The 20,885-nt window shown below is 35.7% G+C and overlaps 1 protein-coding gene across 4 annotated transcripts in view; it reads right to left on the reverse strand.

The window, feature by feature from the left end:
- LOC121738546 (triple functional domain protein) overlaps positions 1-20,885 on the reverse strand; it is a 149,740-nt gene that overhangs the window by 87,814 nt on the left and 41,041 nt on the right. For all 4 annotated transcript variants that reach the window (XR_006037302.1, XM_042130685.1, XM_042130684.1 and 1 more), the window contains exons 24-29: positions 19,701-19,912; positions 16,948-17,080; positions 8,353-8,613; positions 4,931-5,092; positions 2,809-2,894; positions 2,467-2,551 (exon numbers count right to left, since the gene is read on the reverse strand). Coding sequence is in view for 3 of the 4 variants with exons in the window: in XM_042130685.1 (XP_041986619.1) it covers positions 2,467-2,551; positions 2,809-2,894; positions 4,931-5,092; positions 8,353-8,613; positions 16,948-17,080; positions 19,701-19,912 (939 nt within the window). In the remaining variant the exon portion in view is untranslated. The remainder of the gene's footprint in view (positions 1-2,466; positions 2,552-2,808; positions 2,895-4,930; positions 5,093-8,352; positions 8,614-16,947; positions 17,081-19,700; positions 19,913-20,885) is intronic.

The raw sequence follows: 20,885 nt of genomic DNA on the forward strand, positions 1-20,885 counted from the left end.
TAAATTATTTCATTACTTTTTAAACTTATTTGGCGGGTTTTTTTTTTTATTTCTTAATTTTATTTTATTGCACTATAACCAACATAACTTGTGTTGGTTATAGAGCAGAATAATTCCTATCAACAGGATCATAGATCACATCCCACGATTACCATCTATCAATGTCCTTTTCGATGAGGCTGTTAATATGAGCCCAAACATGAAACTTCCACTTTGGGTTCATACGAAGCTCGGCTTCTTTAGGACCCAGGTGATGCTGCAGTAACAGCATGTAAACATTTAGTGTTTATCTACGTCTTACTGATTGTCGCAATTAAAATGAGCCCAAACACGAAACCTTGCTCGTTGGCGAGGAGTTGGATATCCTATTGATTACCAGGTAATACTGCAGCACCAGTGTACTGATACTGATACTGTATGTATATTGTATTTTCACAAATGTCACGAACTTGAATGAAGTATTTAAATTTAAACCCATCAAACGATTGGAAGTAGTAGCTAACGGCTTTTCATGATTGATGATGAATTTCCAACAAAAAAAAATTGAGATGTGTCAAAGGACACCCGGATGGAACGAAGTTATAAAAAAATCATAAGTGGGGAGAGAGGGAGAGAAACTCGCGCATGCCGCACGGCTTACAACAGCTATAGCAAAAAGCACAAACATAGATCAAGATAGATACCGCATATCCCACGAAGTACATACACATGCGGTATGTATCTTGAAATGTGTCTGTGGCAAAAAGTGTCGTGTCGTTACAACTTTTTCCGTCTAGCCCCCTTTCGCAACGCGCGATAAGGAACTTCGTTGCAAAAAAACTAGATTAAAATCAGTCCACCCGTTTGGATGCTACGATCCACGGACAGACACACACACAGACAAACTTATAACACCCCTCTTTTTTGTCGGGGTTTAAATATCAATATCAAACTACAAACTAAACACACACGTTTAATTATAGCACGATTTCGGACAATTTTAGGTTCATCACGGACCGGGCGAGCTATCGTGTGAAACTGTTGTTTATCGTGTAAAAAGTTTTCGTTGCGGACGACCTGTTTCTACGCCTGTCATCCATCCAGATTTTGTTGGCGTCAGTTTTGGAATTACGCTCTGGGCAACTAATCTTTTACACGAGGTTGAAGTAAATTTTGTAATTCCGAAAAACAACGATGAATTAAATATAAATGAAAACCAAAGTCATAGAATATTCAATGTAACTTCGCAACAACATTTAAGAAAATGAAAAAAAACAGTCAACTTATTAAGACGTTAGACGGCATTGAGTTAGTTTAGGTCTGAACTTTAAAAGCGTTAACAAATCAGTAGCAGCTTGAAAAATAAACATCATGTAACATTATTGGGCTACCTTCGTTTGGACGTATGTATTGAAATTTGAAATTGAACGTATGGAGGCTAGAAAAACAAAAGTAGCCCGCCTCGTACCGGCAGAAAAAATGACCAGCAAAATACTGGCAACTTTAATTACTTACGTCTAGTTTTCAAAAGCTGTTTTATTTACAAAGGTAAAATCGAAAGTCTTTCTGGAACAATTTGTTGGTGAGGTATAATTCTTAAACTTAACAAACAATTCTTTGTAGCCTTTAGAATTGCGAGTATTCTTTCAGTGGCCTTCATTTATTTGATTTGGGTTGTCTATATTCGACACAATCGAATTCGTCCAAGTTTTTTTTATTACGATAAAACATTTTACATGCAAAGTAATAGAAATGTAAAATACAATTTTGTATGAATTATATCGACGTAAGGCTAAGGTAGGAGTGGTCTGGGTGTCCTGGTTTCGCAATGGGCGTGTTTTAGTGCCCTGGATACACCCCCTTTTACAAAACACACACAGATACAAACCATTGACGTCATCACTATTAATACGAAAATCCGTTTAAATGTATACATTTCTAGAGCAACAGGTATAATATTTTTTGCTTGAAAAACATCATTGATCTTAATTTTGTGAGGACTATTTTTTGAAAATGATTCTTTATTTCCAAGATATTAATGAGAAATTGGATAAAAAGACATAATTCTACAAAAACGCACCAGAAGCAACACTTGCTTTACTTTTTGCTGAGAGAGCGAATCAAATCCGGAATACAGGCAAAGACTAGAACGCATTTTAACTTAGTTATTTTGCTTTATTGTTCTTATTTATGTGGACACATTTTTATGGCGTTACAAACTCTTTAGATATTAATAGCTGGTATCGTCGTACCTCCTAACTCCTAAGTTCAACTAGAAAAATTATATTCTTGTACAGTCTGTCATCTTCAGTAATTGTCAGGTGTGGGAACACAAAACTGCGAAATCGCATCACATCGCAAAAATTTGCGACAAAACTCATACTAAAAATGACATTGCGATACGAATTCGCACGAATTCGCAGTTATGTCATATGTGTGGGAGCCCTTAGCTTAGTTTGTTGATAGTGTGGTTATGCTAAAACTTACCTTATCAGAGTCGGTGGTGTTCCCGCTGCCGTAGGACGCCAGCGAGTTTCGGTCCAGGTTCTCTGTGTCAGTATCCTCGAAGTCCCTGTGTTTATACAAATGTTATTCATTCATTATCAAAATTATATTTATAATTATTATTTCAGAATTACAGAATTAATTAAATTATTTTTGGAATCATAAAATAGCTTCGTTATTCCCTATTTCATACACACAGGGAACTACGGGTTGAGACGTGGGACATGTGCTTTTTAATAGTACAGAACTTATTACAAAAGAGTTACATTAGTTAGTTATATTAGTGAGTTTCAGGGAAAATAATCTCCCAAGCAAAATACATGCCTGCTCGAACGTTGCGAGCTCGTAGGTCGAACTCTAGCCGGACTCCGGGGCGGCTGCGGCGGCAGCTTCCCATACAGGTACGTTTCCTATAACAAACAAAATCGATATCACTCTCAATTACACGGCAAATCTCGACTATCCCGTTATTTTCACGCAACGCCAGCCCTTTAAACATCCTACCAATTTATTATTACACTACCAACAACAGCAAGTTTTCGCTAACTTATAAAATCGCAGATATATTCGCGATGTTTACAAAGCCCAAGAGATAATTCGGAGAAACGCTTTGGGACTCGTGCAAAACTTGTACAAATATAATTCTGTATGTTATTTAGCTAACGAATACCTAGAAATATATTTATTAGTTATAAAATGACGTACAATTATAAAGCGACAATATTTGGGGCTTAGTAAGCTGTTCTAAGTACGCAAGTTATTGCTTACATTATGCTCGTACTTACAATACCCATTATTGCACCGCATTCACGATCCTAATACAATAAAACAAAAATAGCTCTGACGGTGCTCGAGTGAAATTGCATTGCACTCGGCCCCTAAGTGATATGACGAGTAAAAGGGGTATTCGGAACCCCCAGGCTTACACACAGATCGTCCGTCAAAAAACGATCAGCGATCAGCCTGTCCAAAACAGAAATTGGCGGCTGACATGCCGGCTCGATAAACAACTACAGCTGGACATAAATCGCAGCAAACGATAATCACCAATTAACATCGTCGTCGATACCTTTCATCATCAACAATGTTTGTATCATACCCTTAGTGTAGAATCACACGGGATGGATATTCTATAGGGACTCTATTGTCATTGTGTTCTCATTGTATTTAGAGCAGACACACTTGTACTTTAAAGTGACACGTGTAAAATATTCTGTTGTATAAATTACATAATCTCAGTTGTATAACTAGGAGGCATGTAACAACACTTGTCAAAAAGTGTGGTGACCAACGTCAAAATATGAATCCATTTCGGAAAAGTTTAGTCCACCTGGCCAGGCTCACAGCGTACGAGCGTGGATATTAAACGTACGTCGGGTTTATTATCGAGCGAGTAATTGTCCCGGCCAGACAGACATCGTTATAGGGGAAACGTTAACAACTCGTTGCGAACAATTACTGAAGCAAAACGAAATGTTAGAACACTTTTACATCATGTGCGAAATACAACGAAAAATTTCAACCCTCAATAAAAATAAATTTTATTTACTAGCGCCTGACAATAGGGTTGTCTCTTCCCAATCCCCCATTTTCTATTTACTTTATTACTTTCCTTTAATTATCACTTGGCAAAGAAAAAAATGTTTTTCAATTCTTTTTTGCCTGCGATTTTAGAAACACTGTAGTTTCGTCTCCGTCCAACTAGGGTTGTCATGAAGCGAGCAAGGTCCTCGCAGGGTTGCGAGGGTGATAAGCTTGCCTGGCTTTTGATTTAGAAGGTGCAAAGGAATAAATCACGTATTACCATGACACACTATCAAAACGTAAATAAACTACCTTTGTGAAAATATCAAGTGCCTACCTGCTGCCATTATTGATATAGAGCAAAAAATGCCAAAAAAATCAAGTTTGTTGTATGGGAGCCCCTCTAAAATATTTGATTTATTTTGTTTTTAGTAGAAATACGTAATCTGTGAAAATTTCAACTCTCTAGCTATCACCGTTCTTGAGATACACCCTGGAGACAGACAGACGGACAGACAGACATCGAAGTCTTAGTAATAGGGTCCCGCTTTTACCCTTTGGGTATGGAACCCTAATAATATAAAAAAGGTTATAAAAAAGAAGTCTAGTTATGTACTAGGATCTTTCCGTATCTTTAAAATCTGTATAGTCGCTACACTCTCATCGTTTATTTTAATAATATTGCCATGCATCTTAGCCAAATTGGCATTACGACGGCCAATAAGCTGTACTGCTTTAATCATCCGTTTGGCCCATTAAGGTAATCCAAATACATAGTATAATCCGCTTGCAGGCTCACGGAATTAATATTTTAATTGCGGGGGCACGGAACTATTGCAAAATAGCCACTGGTATTTTGTGATAGTCGAGTGACCAGTTAGTTCCTCGGAGCTCGCACTGTTCTCGTGAAGTTATGACTTACCTGTATGACCTCCCTGAGTCGTCGCACCCAGGACTGCTTGACCTCCAGGGAAGGTGCCTTCAGCACGATGCGGCAGTCGCTGGCCATCGGCTGCCGGCCAGTCCACACGGAGAACTTGCACTCGTCGCCCTCTATATGCTCTGTCACACCCAGCTCGGACGTCTGTGGGAAATACACTTGTTAGTACTCATGTATAGGCTTATATTATGGAAAATTGAATAAATTGCAGTGTCATGCTCCTCATGTCAAATAATCGTACAAGGTTCGGATTGTCGTCACCAGTGGGCAGCACGTTTGTGGTTTCCCTATACCTTTCAATATTGTTTTTAATATAAAACTTCTATTCAATAAAACTTCTAAAATTTCTAGGAAATATTATAAAAAGGCGACTACACACAATACAAAAATAAATCAAATTATGATTCAGTAAGTGCATAATACAGTAAAGCTGATCGTGTCGGCTGCATGTTTACAATCACTTTGCACGGAGCGGGACCGCCCATTGATTCAGCGCACGCCGCACGGGGCTACAACGTGCCTAATTGTACTTCGCGGGGATATCTAGTGCTTAACTACAGACATGAATGGGACGATGAGGCGAGATGGGATACGTAAGGTTTACAGCATCTTGGACAATTGTTGACAAAGTATGCTTTTATCTTGCCTCACCGTACCCTGTACAAGGGTTCTTTGATATTATGTAGGACTAACCAAATAAGTCATCTGAAGTAAACATACTATATTATGACCATAAAATAAAATTAAGAAATTAAAAAAAAAACCCCGCCAAACAGCTTTAAAATGTAATGAAATAATATTATATTTTACTGACTTTATTTTTAAATAATTCCTAAGTGTGTTTTAGTTCATAATAGTTGTCACGGTGTGTCGGGGGATCCCCAACAGTGTCTTTTGCATTTTGTATCGCAATGTCACTGATTGTCTCGATTCAATTCGCTGTGAACTGACCCTTAAACTATAATGTTATGTGAAATCAAACATCTACATTAGCGGTCCCCCGACACACCTTGACAACAATTATGGACTAAAATATCACTTTACACTTAGGAATTATTTAAACTTAAAGTCAGTAAAATATATTATTTCATTACTTTTAAAAGTTGATTAGCGGGACTTTTTTTAAAATTTCTTAATTTTATTTTATTTCATGCTTTTTAAACTTGTGTTGGTTATAGTGCAGAATAATTCCTATCAACAGGATCACATTATATCCCAATAAATACCATCTAGGAGTGTCCTTTTGGATGAGACCGTCAATATGAGTCCAAACAAATCCCCACTTTGGGTTCATATGGAGCTCGGCTCCTATAGAATCCAGGTGATGCTGCAGCAACAGCATGCAAAAATTTACTGTTTGTCTACGTCTTACTAGTTGTCGCAATTAAAATGCGCCCAAACACGAAACCATTGCTCTAAGTTGGTGAGGAGTTGGGTATCCTATTGATTACCAGGTGATGCTGCAGCACCAGGTCAACTTTCCATTAATGTGTAAATATTCATAAATGTCACGAACTACAATGACAAAATATAAAGCCCACCAAACGACTGCAAGTCGTTCCTCGGCCCTTCACGAACCAGATGAACCGCGATTTTCCAGCACAGAACAGGCTGATGATGATGATGAACTATAGCTAACAACACTCTCGATTAAGTCAGCTTTCAAACACAAAAAAACTAGATCAAAATCGGTCCACCCATTTGGATGCTACGATGCCACAGACAGACAGACGACAGACAGACAGACGACAGACAGACAGACAAGTAAAATTTATAACACCCCTCTATTTTGTCGGGGGTTAAAAATACATACCTACTAATCATATTTGTTTTCCTTAAAAGGCATTTTGTCTATATAATTAATATATCATAAATAATGCGCCATCTAAAGGATTTTATTTCTTTCCATCTCACGGGGTGTAATGATGAAGATGCACTGACGAAGACGCGCGCAATAGCTAATTTTAGATATAACATGGCTTATATCACTCGAGTCTACTAAGTACTATAAGGTCATCAATATTATTTGTAATTAATTTCAAGTCCCTTGACTTGTTTCAAAGGTTTCCTGGCAATTAGTTTTGAATATTGATTTTCGATAAGTAGTGTAATAGACAAACAATAGAATAAGATCATCCTTAAGAACCAAAATAATGTTTTTTAAACTCATTTCTGACTTACAAACATGTAAATGACTATTATATTTTTATATTACAACGGTCGTAACAATAGGCGATCATAACCACGATGACAATTTAAAAGATCCAAAGTCTATCTGTCCAATATTATGATATATATTTTATATCATTGATCCACTTAGGTTTTTAAAAGCATTAGACAAATTAAAAAGACAATACAAGGTAGATTCTAAAAAAATATTTTTAAATTAGCAAATTTGAATGGCGAATATGGTGAAATGATATTTTGCAGTCGGTACTTTGATACTCTACAAGCGCAATATTAGAGTATCTGAAAATCAATTTCTTTACTACTCTACGCTTTCCATTATACTAAACCTCATTTTGGACGTGATTGAAGAATGAAATTATCGTATGAATTTAATGTGTAGTAATTAATGAAATTAGTGTGTACGAGTAGTAAGTAAGGAACAAATTATTTCATTAAATGCCCTTTGAACAAGTTACCCTGTGTTAGAGTTTTAATCAGTCACGTGATAAGGATAACAAAGGGCTATAAGCCCTCATCGAGGACTCATACACGTATATCCATTGTAATTTGTACCCTTCGTGAATCCTTTGAAACATTAGTGTGAGCAATTAAAAATGCGTTAATGAATTACGTAAGCTTCGAATACGATGGGGTCCGACAAAAATCCGAGCACGCCTAATTGAACGAGAGACTTTAATCAATCTTCATATAACATGTTCGTGTTTCGAACAAGAAAACGTTTGAAGACGTAGTGGATGAAATGGGTAAGTAACAATTTTTTTTAGTATAGCCATGAATTGCAATATTTATACGAATTTCATATTAGTCATGATGATGGTTTGTTCAAATTCTAAGGGTGAAAATGTGTAATTGCCCTTAGGTTATAAAATGTTAGTTATCCACAGGCTACGTCGTCATTTGCGGCAACGCGTGGTTTTCCCGCGAACATATCGGAAGAAATAGAGTTTATTGCACACTCACCTCCTAAGTTCCTAACTAATATGTGAATTCATGTGTGAAATATGTATGACAATTAATTATTAAGTTCAACAATAGTCAATAATCCTTACTCCTTACTTCAAAACTTTTGTTGTTAGGAGATATTTCTTAGTAACAATAGTTATTCTTGTTTTACCATTTGCTTTATACTAGCAACTAGCAACTTGAAGTTCGAATGTATTATCATGACTCAATTCCTGCCTTAAATCAAAATCAACAATTACAAAGAGACTTACCATGAATTTGGTTTTATAGATGTACTTTGCTTTCCCGTGGGTGTCCTTAACTTCTTTGGCGAGGAGAAGGTGCAGGTCGAAAAGGAATACTCTCCTCTCGCGACACTTCTTGATGATCTGTCTCAAGTCCCACACTTGGAAGGAGTCCTGAAGCACCACCTCTCCCAGGCTGTCCATGGGCACATCGCAGCCCTCAAGGTTGGACAGGTGCATCGCATCATTCGCCTTCTTCGGCACCGACACCATAACTTCCAAACCGTCCTGAACAAAACACATCGGTTACAACACACTCACAACGACACAAAACGCTCAGTACCAAAGACGTACAAAACCATCGCGATGCGCCGGCCCAATTTTATTCGCACGATGGCTCAAATACTTAAGCATTGCGTGTAACCGTCTAAAGGACTGTGCAACGCCAGTGTGTAACGCAAATGAATCATATGACGAGGAAAATAAGTGTTAATTACTACGAATAACTCCTGCCATAACACAAATCAGTGTTTAGTAGAAATGAAATACAAATATCTGGGGCCGATAGGCCTTAATGGGTTTGTGCCATTACAGAATGTCGTTAACTGGTAAGATAAGCGCTGAGCTAATATGCAAGTTGGGCTGACTTCTCATAGCAGTTACTGCACTTTGATTGCAGCTATGCGTGATGTAGCGCTTGTATTACGAAGCTCCAAATCTTGTAACTTTGAAATTCAAATTACTGTCGACGAATAAACGAATCGCCTCGGTATCGACTGGATTGATTTTAAAATTCCTGACTAACTATTCAACAATAGGCTACATGACCTATATTCAATTTCATTGAACAAATGCATATTTCTAGTAGAACTTAGCCTAGGAAATCGTATTTAACCCTTATCATGAAATAAAAGCTTATGATTGATAAATAAAGTCGATTTGAAAATTTTTTATTTTATGAAAATGTGATTTGTACTGACGAAAACGCTTTTGCGGTACTTCCGATTTGGATGTGACGTCATCAGACTCGTAATTTAATATCTTTTATTTATCGCGCTCGTTATAAGTAAGTTTATTTGTACATAAATAATAAGAATAAGCCTAGAAAGATTTGTAAAATATATTTTGTTGGATAATTCAAATAAAACATCAGTTTTATAATATACTAGATGTCCCGCGCGGCTTCGCCCGCATAAATTAGAAATTTTACAGAATCCGTAGGTACATTTTCCCATAAAAAATATTTCCCCCGTTTTTCCCACATTTTCCTGAGTTTCTTCTGTCGTATTAGTCTTAGAGTAATAATATAATATAACCTTCTCGATAAATGATGAGTCTTACTCGATAAATGATCTATCTAACACTGAGATAAGTTTTTAAATCGGACCTGTAGTTTCTGAGATTGACGCGTTCAAGCAAACATACTCTTCAGGTTTATAATATTAGGTAGATCTAGATTTTTTTTAATTATCGCTTGACAAACTCGAGTCTCGATCTAAAAGACTATGAAATGGTATAATATGGTAGTGATGATGATGATGATGATGATGATGAAGAATGTAATTTCCATAGTAGCATATGCTTTCTGTTCTTAAAACAAACGCCGAAACTCCCAAACTTGTATCTATAAAGAATCAGGAATTCTCTCAGCACCTTCCGAACCACGGTATACCAGGTATATCTCGGTGCAAAATCTTACTTGTTGGTAGCATATGCTTAGAATACTTCTCACGAAACCGAAGTCACCATATGTTTCCCTATAAGTTTTGAGGAGTTCCCTACATTACTTATGGATCCTTCATCAGATCACCACTTTTCTGAATATAATACCAAATTGGGATGATACCCTATATACCAAAAGAAAAATTTTGAAAATCGGTTAACAAACGGCGGAGTAATCGTTGAATATAAGAAAACGAACATAACACCTCCCCCATTTTGAAAGTCGGTTAAAATTGTAGCCTATGTGTTATTTATTTAATATTTTAATCAGCACATGAATTGAATAACAAAATTTTTTTCAAATTAATCGTAGCACCATCTGTCAGGACAAACTAAAATTGAAATAGAATAATATTGAATGCGATGATAGCGCCGTCCGCCGGATCTAATGTAAAACATTCCAAAATCAACAACTCCTTATAAATAAGAAATTAATTGAAAAAACATTTTCCAGTAGACCAAACTGTAAATCTAAACCATTCTCGAATCTCCACGAACACACACAAAAAATTTCATCAAAATTGGTCCAGTCGTTTAGGAGGAGTTCAGTCACATACACACGCACACAAGAAATAATTATATATATTAAGATTATCTCCATTTATTGGAGACGGGAAATGAAATGGCCAAAACTTTTCTCCAAAAGTTTTCAACATTACAAATGATTTCTATTTTTTTATTTAATTATTTTATAATTTTGGGCACTTTTAGACACGTATATTTAGAACTTTAAAAAAATTTCAATAAAGAAAGTCATATTTTTTTGTATTTTATACAGAAAAATATGACGTCACACTATGGCGGACAGTGCTGTGGACAGTGTTTTCGGCGCCATTTAAAAGGCATATTTTTAATCAAGATTTTTATGGGTTTCTACTGTTTACAATATTAAAATATTGGTTTTTTTGGTGAAAATGGATGATTAAGAAGCGATTAACATGAAGAAAAAAATAGGTCAAGTAACCTATTAACGCAACAATTGTCATTTTACAGAAATGCCATAATATTCTACTTTTATTACATCGATACAGCGTCGGTTAATTCATCAACATTCGGTTAATGTTGTATCAGACCAGCCCCCCTAGAGAAGTGGCAAAACGCTAACGCGGCTGTCTCTTTATTTTTAAAAACTGTATCAAAATGTTTTTTCGTATCGTCCAATTTACTCTGATTTGCCGACTACACAGTATTGTATGTAACTATAAATACCAATAGCACCAAACAAACATTAATCACCAAAAAATGTGTGCCGATGGATGCCCGAACGTTTTTTCCTCGGTGAAATATTTGCACAATCGTTTGTTCGAAGCCGACTTTAAATAACAATAGGTTGTAACTGAAAGAAAATGCTGAAGATGTTTATTGAGCGAATTGATTTGTCTATTAAATAAATAATATATTTTTTTTATTAATCAATTTCGTTACAATTTTTTACAATGAGAGGGACACAATATGTATTTATGCAAAGTATACTGATAGGAAAAACATTGGCAGCCGTACTAGTATGAACTGAGTCACAGTTGCCTTTGTTTACAGCACAAGGTATCTCAGTTTGTAGTAACCACACAAAGAGTAGGTACGGTATATCCGCTTGCAAATAGTAACAAAATAAATATTAAAATAACTAAAGACAGTAGTAAAATATTTCATGCAGTAAACTATAAACAATATATGAAAAGTTTTTATATCTGGTATACGTGAGTTGCAAAATGGCATTATCAGGATTTAGTTTGACTGTTTTATGCATGTTATCGCGATTTCTGATGCACTGTACAAGGCCTGGTGTGATCCATGGTTTGATAGGACGCTTCTTATGGGGAATTCGCACTAGTGTAGAGTTCATCGAAACTGCTTTTGAGACCACATCAACAAAAACCGTCGCTGCTAAATTTGCACCAGAAGACTGATTTTGCACTGAAGTCAGCTAGTTCGAGATCCCTATTTAATTGCTCGTAATCGATTTTTGTGCGTGAAGTGTTCGTTGTGTTTTTATGCCTGACTCTACATTCCAGGGCAAACACAAGCGGTACGTGGTCTGTGATAAGGGTGTCTAGAATAAAAGTTTGTGACCTGTGATCCGTTCTTACCATGACGTGGTCAATACAGTTGTGAAGACGTGTGGGATGTGTGTGTGAGGGAAGCAGGCCATGAGCAGCCAGGGTATCCAGATATGTTTTTGTATTCATATCACAGCAACCAGGGACAATGTTTATATTGATATCACCAATCAATATCACGGACTTTATTTTACGCAATCTTGATAGACAAGAATCTAGGCTGTCACAAAATTTATCAATATTTTTGTACGACGGGGATCGATATATTCCCAGAAGTGCGACGTCAGTGTGATGAAGTTGGATAATAATACTATTTGCATCGTTTATCGAAATGTCATGGATTAGATTATGCTGAATGTCACACCTTACGTAGATAATAACACCGTCATTTTGATTACAAAAATTGGAGGTGTAGGAAATGAAACCTTTTATTTCGGGGACTGCATTGAGCTTACTGAGCCAACACTCGGTGAGGACTATAATATCACATTGTAACTGAATTCTCTCCAACAAAACAAGTAAAAAATCAAAGTTACAGCTTATGCTTCTAATATTCATGTGTAATATTTTAAAACACCTAGGAAGCTTCTCCATATTTGTTTGTAACTCTTCCGGTCTACATACAGTTACCTGTGGAACCTGTGCAAGATCGATGTCTTGCGATATATTATTTATTGTTGGATCGAAAATTTAGTTGTAATTGATACACTTATATTTAACCCGTTTGCGGTGTGACATGATATTCAAGTAAGAATTAAAACGTAATAATATTATTCTATCGCATTGAGATTTGTGTAGTGTGTAAAGCCTGTAAATAAAATTCATTAATTGTTGTATTAGTATAAGTAGGTGGTAGGTAGGTAGTATGGTGCTAAAAGTTATTTCGTAAAATGTAGGCATGTTACTTAAACTTAATTCACATTGACAGTTGGTAATAATTTTATAAACTAGAGTGGTATAATGGCACATCTTATAACTTATTCTATAATAACATATTATTTCATTAGGCAATAAATATGCACTTATTTTAATTATAATTAAATTGTTAAAAGTTAATGTTAGTATCAAATATAAAATTAGGTATAATAAAATAATATAACATAGTCATATATCATGTGACTGTGAGAGTTTGTCTAGGTCCATTTCACTTTTAATACGACGGCAGGGAGCTCCTTCCTTCTTGCGCAGGAAAATCATGCCATGTGCCGTCCAGCAATATGCATAGGAGTGTTTCTTACTGAATTCCCGAGCAAGGAAGTACAGTTTTTTAGCATTCTGGGTAAGACATTCCGTTATGTAGATAGGTCTGGAGTCCCCTTCGAGTCCTAAATGTGTTGTACTTAATTTCGAGTCTTTCTTGGTTTTGTTAAATGATTTTAGTGATGATATGACTTTGTCTTTTAAGATAACAGATGTAAAATCAACTATGATATGACATTTATCTTCTTTTTTGGATTTTAAACGAAAAACATCTCTTATTTGCTGATTTTCAATGGCAACATTTATCTTAGTTCCGATATTTTTGACTAACTCTACCAATGCAACTTGATCTTCCTGTTTTTGCAATGGAATGTTTCTAATTTCAATGGAACTCTGTCTTTGTATTTTTTCTGAGCTTTCCTTGAGTTCCTGGACCTGTTGCTCGAGACTCTTTATGTACGTTAGTTGGTGTTTTTTCTCTGATTCAATTTTAGATCTTCATATTGCTTGGATATAAAGTCCATAGATTTTATTATATCCGCATTTTGCTTTTGAATGCGAGTGATACTTTCCTGAAGAACACATTTTTGTTTGGTCATTGTGTCTATGGACTTTTTAATGTCCGACATGAATGTAGAAAACTCATCATCATGTTGTCGCTTTTTGGGACGCGGCCTAGTGAACTCGGTATCGGCAGCCGGTGCAGGAAGGTAATAATTAGCGTCAGAGGTAGTTTTTGCTGAGAACCAGCGACAGCAGGGGGTGATCTGTTGAGTACCATTTTTGTCGTAAGCAGTTACTAAAAATGATGACCAATTATTGTAGTACCCGGACACTGCCTTCGATATATTTTCTCTGTTCTTTTATGTAATTTCGGAACAGATCGGAATATATTCCTAATTTAGAAGATTTATTGGGTGTAATTGAGATCAAATAGTCATAACAATAGAATCAAAGCAACAATGTTTACAAAGGTAAAATAATATAAGAATGTCTGTTTAAATATTACATAATTACATTGTATTTTCTGTAGTAGCTAAGTCTTCATGTTCACATAAAGCTACGTGTTTTAATGTTCGTTACCGCGTACGAGCCCTATATCTTTTAAGTACTTTAAACAAAATATGTTTACACTTTAACTGTAATTACTTTTCAAAAATTTTGCTCCCATAACATATGTAAAATTTACACCACAACATATCACAAAAGCACTACTAAATGAGATAATTTATCAGGAATGACATTTTCTGCTTTCCGGATAGACTATTATTAATCTCTGGGATGTAAAATTTGCCTGATAAATCTAAATGGCCCCAACAAGGTTTGACACAAACAAAATAGAAAACAGTGTGCTTAACCCGCGAGCACTCGCGCTGAGCATTTTGCTCACAGTAAATTTAAAACACGTGCCTTTTTATCTAAATTATGTTTATGACCATATTATCTTCTTCAGTAGCTGAGTTTTGTTTCGTCCCCCATCCCTGGATACAGATAGCTTCTCGCCAGGGTGCTCTATTCGCTCGTACGAGGAGGTTTGTTGCGCCCTGTACCATCGTTCGACATTTTGCTCATCGCGCGGGTATCGACGTAGGTACTTTTTTTTCTAAGAATAAACTACTTCTGATCTTATCGACAGTTTTACTGCTACTTTTTTGTAATATTATATGATATGAAATTACTGTTACGGAAAACTATTAGGAAGATGATTAATTTCGAAACCGGTCGTGTAATTTGTTAATAATTTCTTAATATAGTGGAAAAAGTGCACGCAAATATTGTTTTATTAGTGTTCAACATGCATTTCTACCAAGAACCAACGGTACAATCAATTACATATAGAAAACTATTACGTATTTCTATTATAGATATATCGAGATCGAAAAGATGAATGTATTTCGTTGTGGTCATTGTTTATCCTCTAAAGAAACATCGTATTTTAACTTGATGAAATGTTTAATACTAGAATCTGAGTTACCGGGACAAGGAAAACCAAACAGAATTTGAGTGGTTTGCCCAAGACGCAAAAACCAAAAGACCAAAAAAGGTCTGCATTCACTGCCAAAAATGTTTATGTTCCGAGCAAAGTCATACATCTTGTGATAATATGTGTAAAGTTTGGAAATATAATGAAGATATAATACTTCCCATATATCTAGGATTTCTTTTTGAAAACATTTTTATTTGTGCATTTTTTTTCCTTCATGCTGCCTTAGGAGATTGAAAAAATTCTTGTCGTGAATGTTAAATTAAAAGGTAAACGTTGATAAAGTTTTAAATTTATATTTTTTTGTAATAAAAGTGTACTTTATTAAATAGAATGAAAAAAGTAAAAATATTACTATGTGAAACCTGGATTAAACGACATTTATAAACGTGAGCAAAATGCTCTACGCGCGAGTGCTCGTGTAATTTTTAGGGGCGCGGGTGCTAGCGGGTTAATATACAATAGAATAACAGTGAGCCATGCACCTGTTACCTCATTGTTTTGACGTTCAAGTTATCTGAAATCACGGTTACGTGCGCGTGTGCTTATTCGGACAGTCCAGTGTGATGTCGGTGTACTGTATACGTATAACGTATATACAAGTGGACTGTTGCTCCCGACACACAGGGGAAAATCGACGAGTTAATTACAAACAAGTAAACAACGGAAACTTCATGCTCGTAGATAAACCCAGTACTTAGATGAAACAACGTCATATGCGATCCTTTAAAACTCACTGTAACACTTGTTTCCTCAAATTCCTCGAACACAAGAAAACATAATAAGATGCACGTTACTCCTCACGACTAGTTCAGTCGTAAGTAGTTAATCTTATCATAATTCTAATCGCGATAACAACCTCTCGGCAGATAAGAGTATTAAATCACGTTTAGTGTAATAATTAAACGTCTCTCACTCTATTATGATCTTTCGCAAAAACTTATGAAACTAATATTCGACGTACGGTGTGTACAAATTTATACTGTACTAGAGTAAATAATTCTAAAAATAGTAGGTACAATATTAGTATTTTGCATACCGAATACACTAACGCTGTCTTCGATCATTGATAACATATTTTCAGAAAGTTTCAGTGGGACGTTTTGATAAGTGTACCCGTAGCTAGCGATACTTCTGCTTCTTAGTTATATATTGTTTGTATATTGATATCCAAACCATTATTTTTCAGACTTTACCCGGAGCTTATCACATTACGGTCACGAGCTGACAACAAGGTCGAGAATGTGTCACAGAAGTAGAAAACTAAGTTTCCTTCCGTGCGCTGCGGAGGTAATCGAAAAAAGCGGATGGGTTACAGTTGACACATCCTAATTTTCGTATTTAATGTATACTCTGAAATTACTTTCATTAATTTATACAGGAATCTTCTTGATAATAAATATATATTTTTTTAATTTTGACCCACCAGAAAGCATATGGGGTGGGTTTAAACTGAAAATAAAAATTTCATTATAACAAGACTACATCTAGACCATATCTAAACTACATTGCATATTTTAACAATAACTGATTTATTACCAAAATCAAACAGTTATTTTTTTTTTACATGACTTACATTGATTTCTATCAAAAATTATTTCATTATTTTTTTTTAATTACCCTCCTGTTATGCAAATAGTGCAGCAATAAAGAACTTACTTTGATTTCTCCCTGTCCCTCGGCGCAGCAGGCTTGCAGGTCTTTGAGCAGCAGCTGGTACTTGGTTATCCTCTGTACGGGCTTGATGAGATACGCCGCGAGTGGATGTTCCAGCTTCTTCTTACGTTGCACCCTGTTGGAATAAATTATTTAGAAATATGCTTTAAAATGCCAAAATGTAAATTATTAAAATAGTATTTTCTTACTCTAGAGGATCGTTAATTGATACGAAAATTTTTAGTAGAATTTTTGGTATTTTCGTACTCTAAAGGTATAATTTCTATTGTTTTAGTAAAACCTGCAACATCTGTCGAGTTCCTTGTTCTTTTAGCCGATAATTAGGGCTAATGTAACTCAAACTCGTGATAATAGTAAAAATGTGTACACAGTTAACTGTGTAATTGTACCGCCATCTTTGTCTGACAAGTGACTTTTCCTATTCACCAATCACCACAAAAAGGAAAGCAGACCTGTTTTTTACACAATAAAGGGGCATAAAGTTAAGATTCGCTTAGTTTATTACATCAAGATTTACTATCTGTGTTAATGTTTCAACAACATTACTGGGATTAGTATATCAGTATTCCGTGTAGAACAGCATTAGGAAAATCAATATCGACTTCCAATCCACTTGTCTCAGATGCATAGAGCTAACAGATTAGCGGTTTACGTACGCATCAAAGCCGAACAACAGAAAGCGTATCCTGGAGCAGATTAGGATGTAATATTGCATAGCTCTTAATTGCCACAGAGATTACAGTCAACACACGTACTAACTAAAAGCTATTGTAATGTTGTATAGATGAATAGAAATATATTAATTGTAAGACCAATCAATATCTTTACTAGAAACTAAACATATAGATAAATTTCTAAATTGTTTCTGAACAATTTCTTAGATGTGTACTTTCAAAATAAAGTGACTTATTTTTAGGGTTCCGTACTATGGGTAAGGAACCCTAAAAATAAGTCAATTTATTTTGAACTTAAGAATAGCTACAGAGTTGAAATTTTCACTCATTATGTATATCTATGTTGCCGGTGTGACAACAAATACTAAAAACAAAATAAATTAAATAGTTTAGGGGGCTACCATACAATAAACGTGATTTTTCAATCGGTTTTTGCTTGGTACCAATGATGACAACAGGTAGGCACTTGAAATTTTCACAAATGCCTTAATTATATGTGTACTTTAATAATTAATATTAAAATTAAATAAAAATTAAAAATGTTGGCTTATTTTTGCTCTATAACGGTACGGAACCCTTCGTGCGCGAGTCCGACTCGCACTTGGCCGATTATTTAAGTAATTATGAAAGGCTTATTTCAATATGCTGCGTAACGGCATCACTCGGAGACATACTATCATTCATATAATATATTAATATACGCGAGCGAAAAACTTTGGATCCATTTTGACGAAAAATGCGGAAACGTAGGTGATTAAAATTTTCCACAGTTATATTTTATATGGTGAAGTGCATCGAGCTAATATTATTTTGAAATTATGCTTTCATCATATTTTTTTTTAGAAATAAAACATTAAACATACTACAATGTGCACACTACCATCATTTTTAATGACAAGCCTATACATAAGAATTATAATCTTTTGTTTATGGTTGAAGTCTTTGATTGGATTGTTTTTTTTTTTAATTAAATCTGAAATAGTCAATACTTTCAACGGGGAGCCAAAAGAAGAAGATTATCAAATGTTAGGTCTAGTTTTAATAATTGCTATTTACTTATTTATTTAGTTTTTAAAAATAACATATTTACTATTTTATTTGAGTGTGTCCGTTACCAACTCAAAAAGAGATTTGTAATTATCTGTTGCAACATTGCATAAAGTACACAATTGGGGATTAAAGCAGTCGGATGTATCACCAATTCACCATTCACCTGTGATGTCGGTGTGCGGTATGAAATGTCAAGTGTCAACACGTATTGTGTCGGGTCATTCATGGAGTTCATTGATTTAACTTTCAACTGTCGGGGCATTACCCACCCAGAGGTGTCAGTGGGGTGTCAGCGTTGGGATGTTGTATCGAGTCACACCACAGACTTCAAATTTACAGAGCCAGCAATATTAATTCAGTTTGACGGTGCTTGTTTGAATAAATCTACGCATAAGTTTTAACAAGCTACTTTTTTTAAGTTTTTGAATTGCATTTTCACACATTTTCACACATATTTTCAATAAATTACAAGGGTACGTAGAAACTAGTTTTGACAGGTACACAAGAAACTTAAATACGAGATTCTATTTCTTACTTACCTTCCTGCTGAGTCAAAATATAAAGTTACCATCTTCCTTCTAAAGAAACCCACACTGTATACCAATATGTACAATGTTTTGTGCTTTTTTGTCAAGCCACTTTAGTAACTTATCACGGACAAAACATTGTACACAACAATTATTTGTATACCGATTTGCAGATTATGACGACCTCTGTGGCTCAGTGGATGAGCGCGTCGGTAGCTCAAGCCGGAGGTCACGGGTTCGAATCCCGCCGCCGGAACATAAAGTTTTCAAAGTTTCCGAATTCCGGGTCATATTGGCGTATAAAAATGTGAATGTGAATTAAATATATGTATACTTAGTCTAAAAGTGTTAAATATATTTCCGTTGTCTGGTACCCGTAGCACAAGTCCTTCGGTTACTTAGCAGTAGCACAGGGCCAGACTGACGTGGTGTGAAGCGTCCATAGATCTTTTATTCGTAAGGTGGTTAAGATTGAGTACGTTACCTCTCAAAGTAGTCTCCCGCGTGTTGCACAACTGCCGCATTACTGTCGGGTTTGTTGCGGCAGTACGCGACGTACATGTCGAACTCGCGAGCCCAAGTCACGAAGCAATGGCCGACGTCTTCGGGCATCGTCTCGTACTTGTCCAACTCGCGGACGAACACTCGCTCGTGGAAGCGATGAATCTCCTCGATGTTGCCGAATATCACCTCCTCCTGTGGACGTAAAAGCTTAATAAAGGTCCACAGAAAAAATACACCTAAATTTCGCTTGATAACATTCACTATAAATCTAAAACCTTGTTCCATCCGGTCAAATTGACTTATTTAGAGTGGGTTGCACCAGAGGCGTGATTATAGCTGTTACAGTCATGGTCAAAGTTATGGTTATATTTTTATAACAACACTTTAGCCAAAGCAAATTTTCACGAAAAAATTTGGATATAAGTATGAGCAGTTATGGTTAACGTTAAATATGGCGTCCTTAACCAAAAATTAGACATTTTGCACTGTAGTTAGTAATATAGGTTTTCACCCTTTGGGTACGGAACCCTAAAAAGATAAGAAAATAGCTTAAAATATGCCATCCGCCGTGGAAGAAGTGCACTTCAACTGTCAAGTTATGAATACTTATATAAATGGCTATTTATTAATTTTTTCAAATTTCAAATTTTTGGGTGCAAAGGAAATACAGAGCAACTGTTTGGAAAAAAAATTAAAGTCGCTGAACCTACTTTTTTTTCAATTTTTTTCCCCACCCCACTACACCCACACCCACCGTCCACGGCCACGGCCTGCCAGCACGCAGATTATCAGAAAAGGTTGTTCAGGGAAGTAGCTAACGGAGTTTTAACACAGCTGACGCCACATGACCAATTTGGTTGCACACGCGATAGCACTTCAAACATGTTTTGTGGCTTTTCTTAGATTTTATTTTAGTTTTAATTTACAATTTATAATTGAACTAGTTAAAATGTATCCCTTCAAAAGATAATTTATTAATACATGTGTTTTGTTTTATTTTGTCAGTAGGACGCTTTAAGTGCGTCAAAATGTTGCATCCGCGATAATGGAATCGCCCAAGACTGACTTATCTACCACATGCATGCGCAAGCCACATTCTTGCCGAGATCGTCGGCGTATAAACAATGTTTCTCAAAGAAGAACTATTTTTTTTGCTTTTATTTTT

The sequence above is a fragment of the Aricia agestis genome, chromosome Z (assembly GCF_905147365.1).
Source record: "Aricia agestis chromosome Z, ilAriAges1.1, whole genome shotgun sequence".
Lineage (NCBI taxonomy): Eukaryota > Metazoa > Arthropoda > Insecta > Lepidoptera > Lycaenidae > Aricia > Aricia agestis.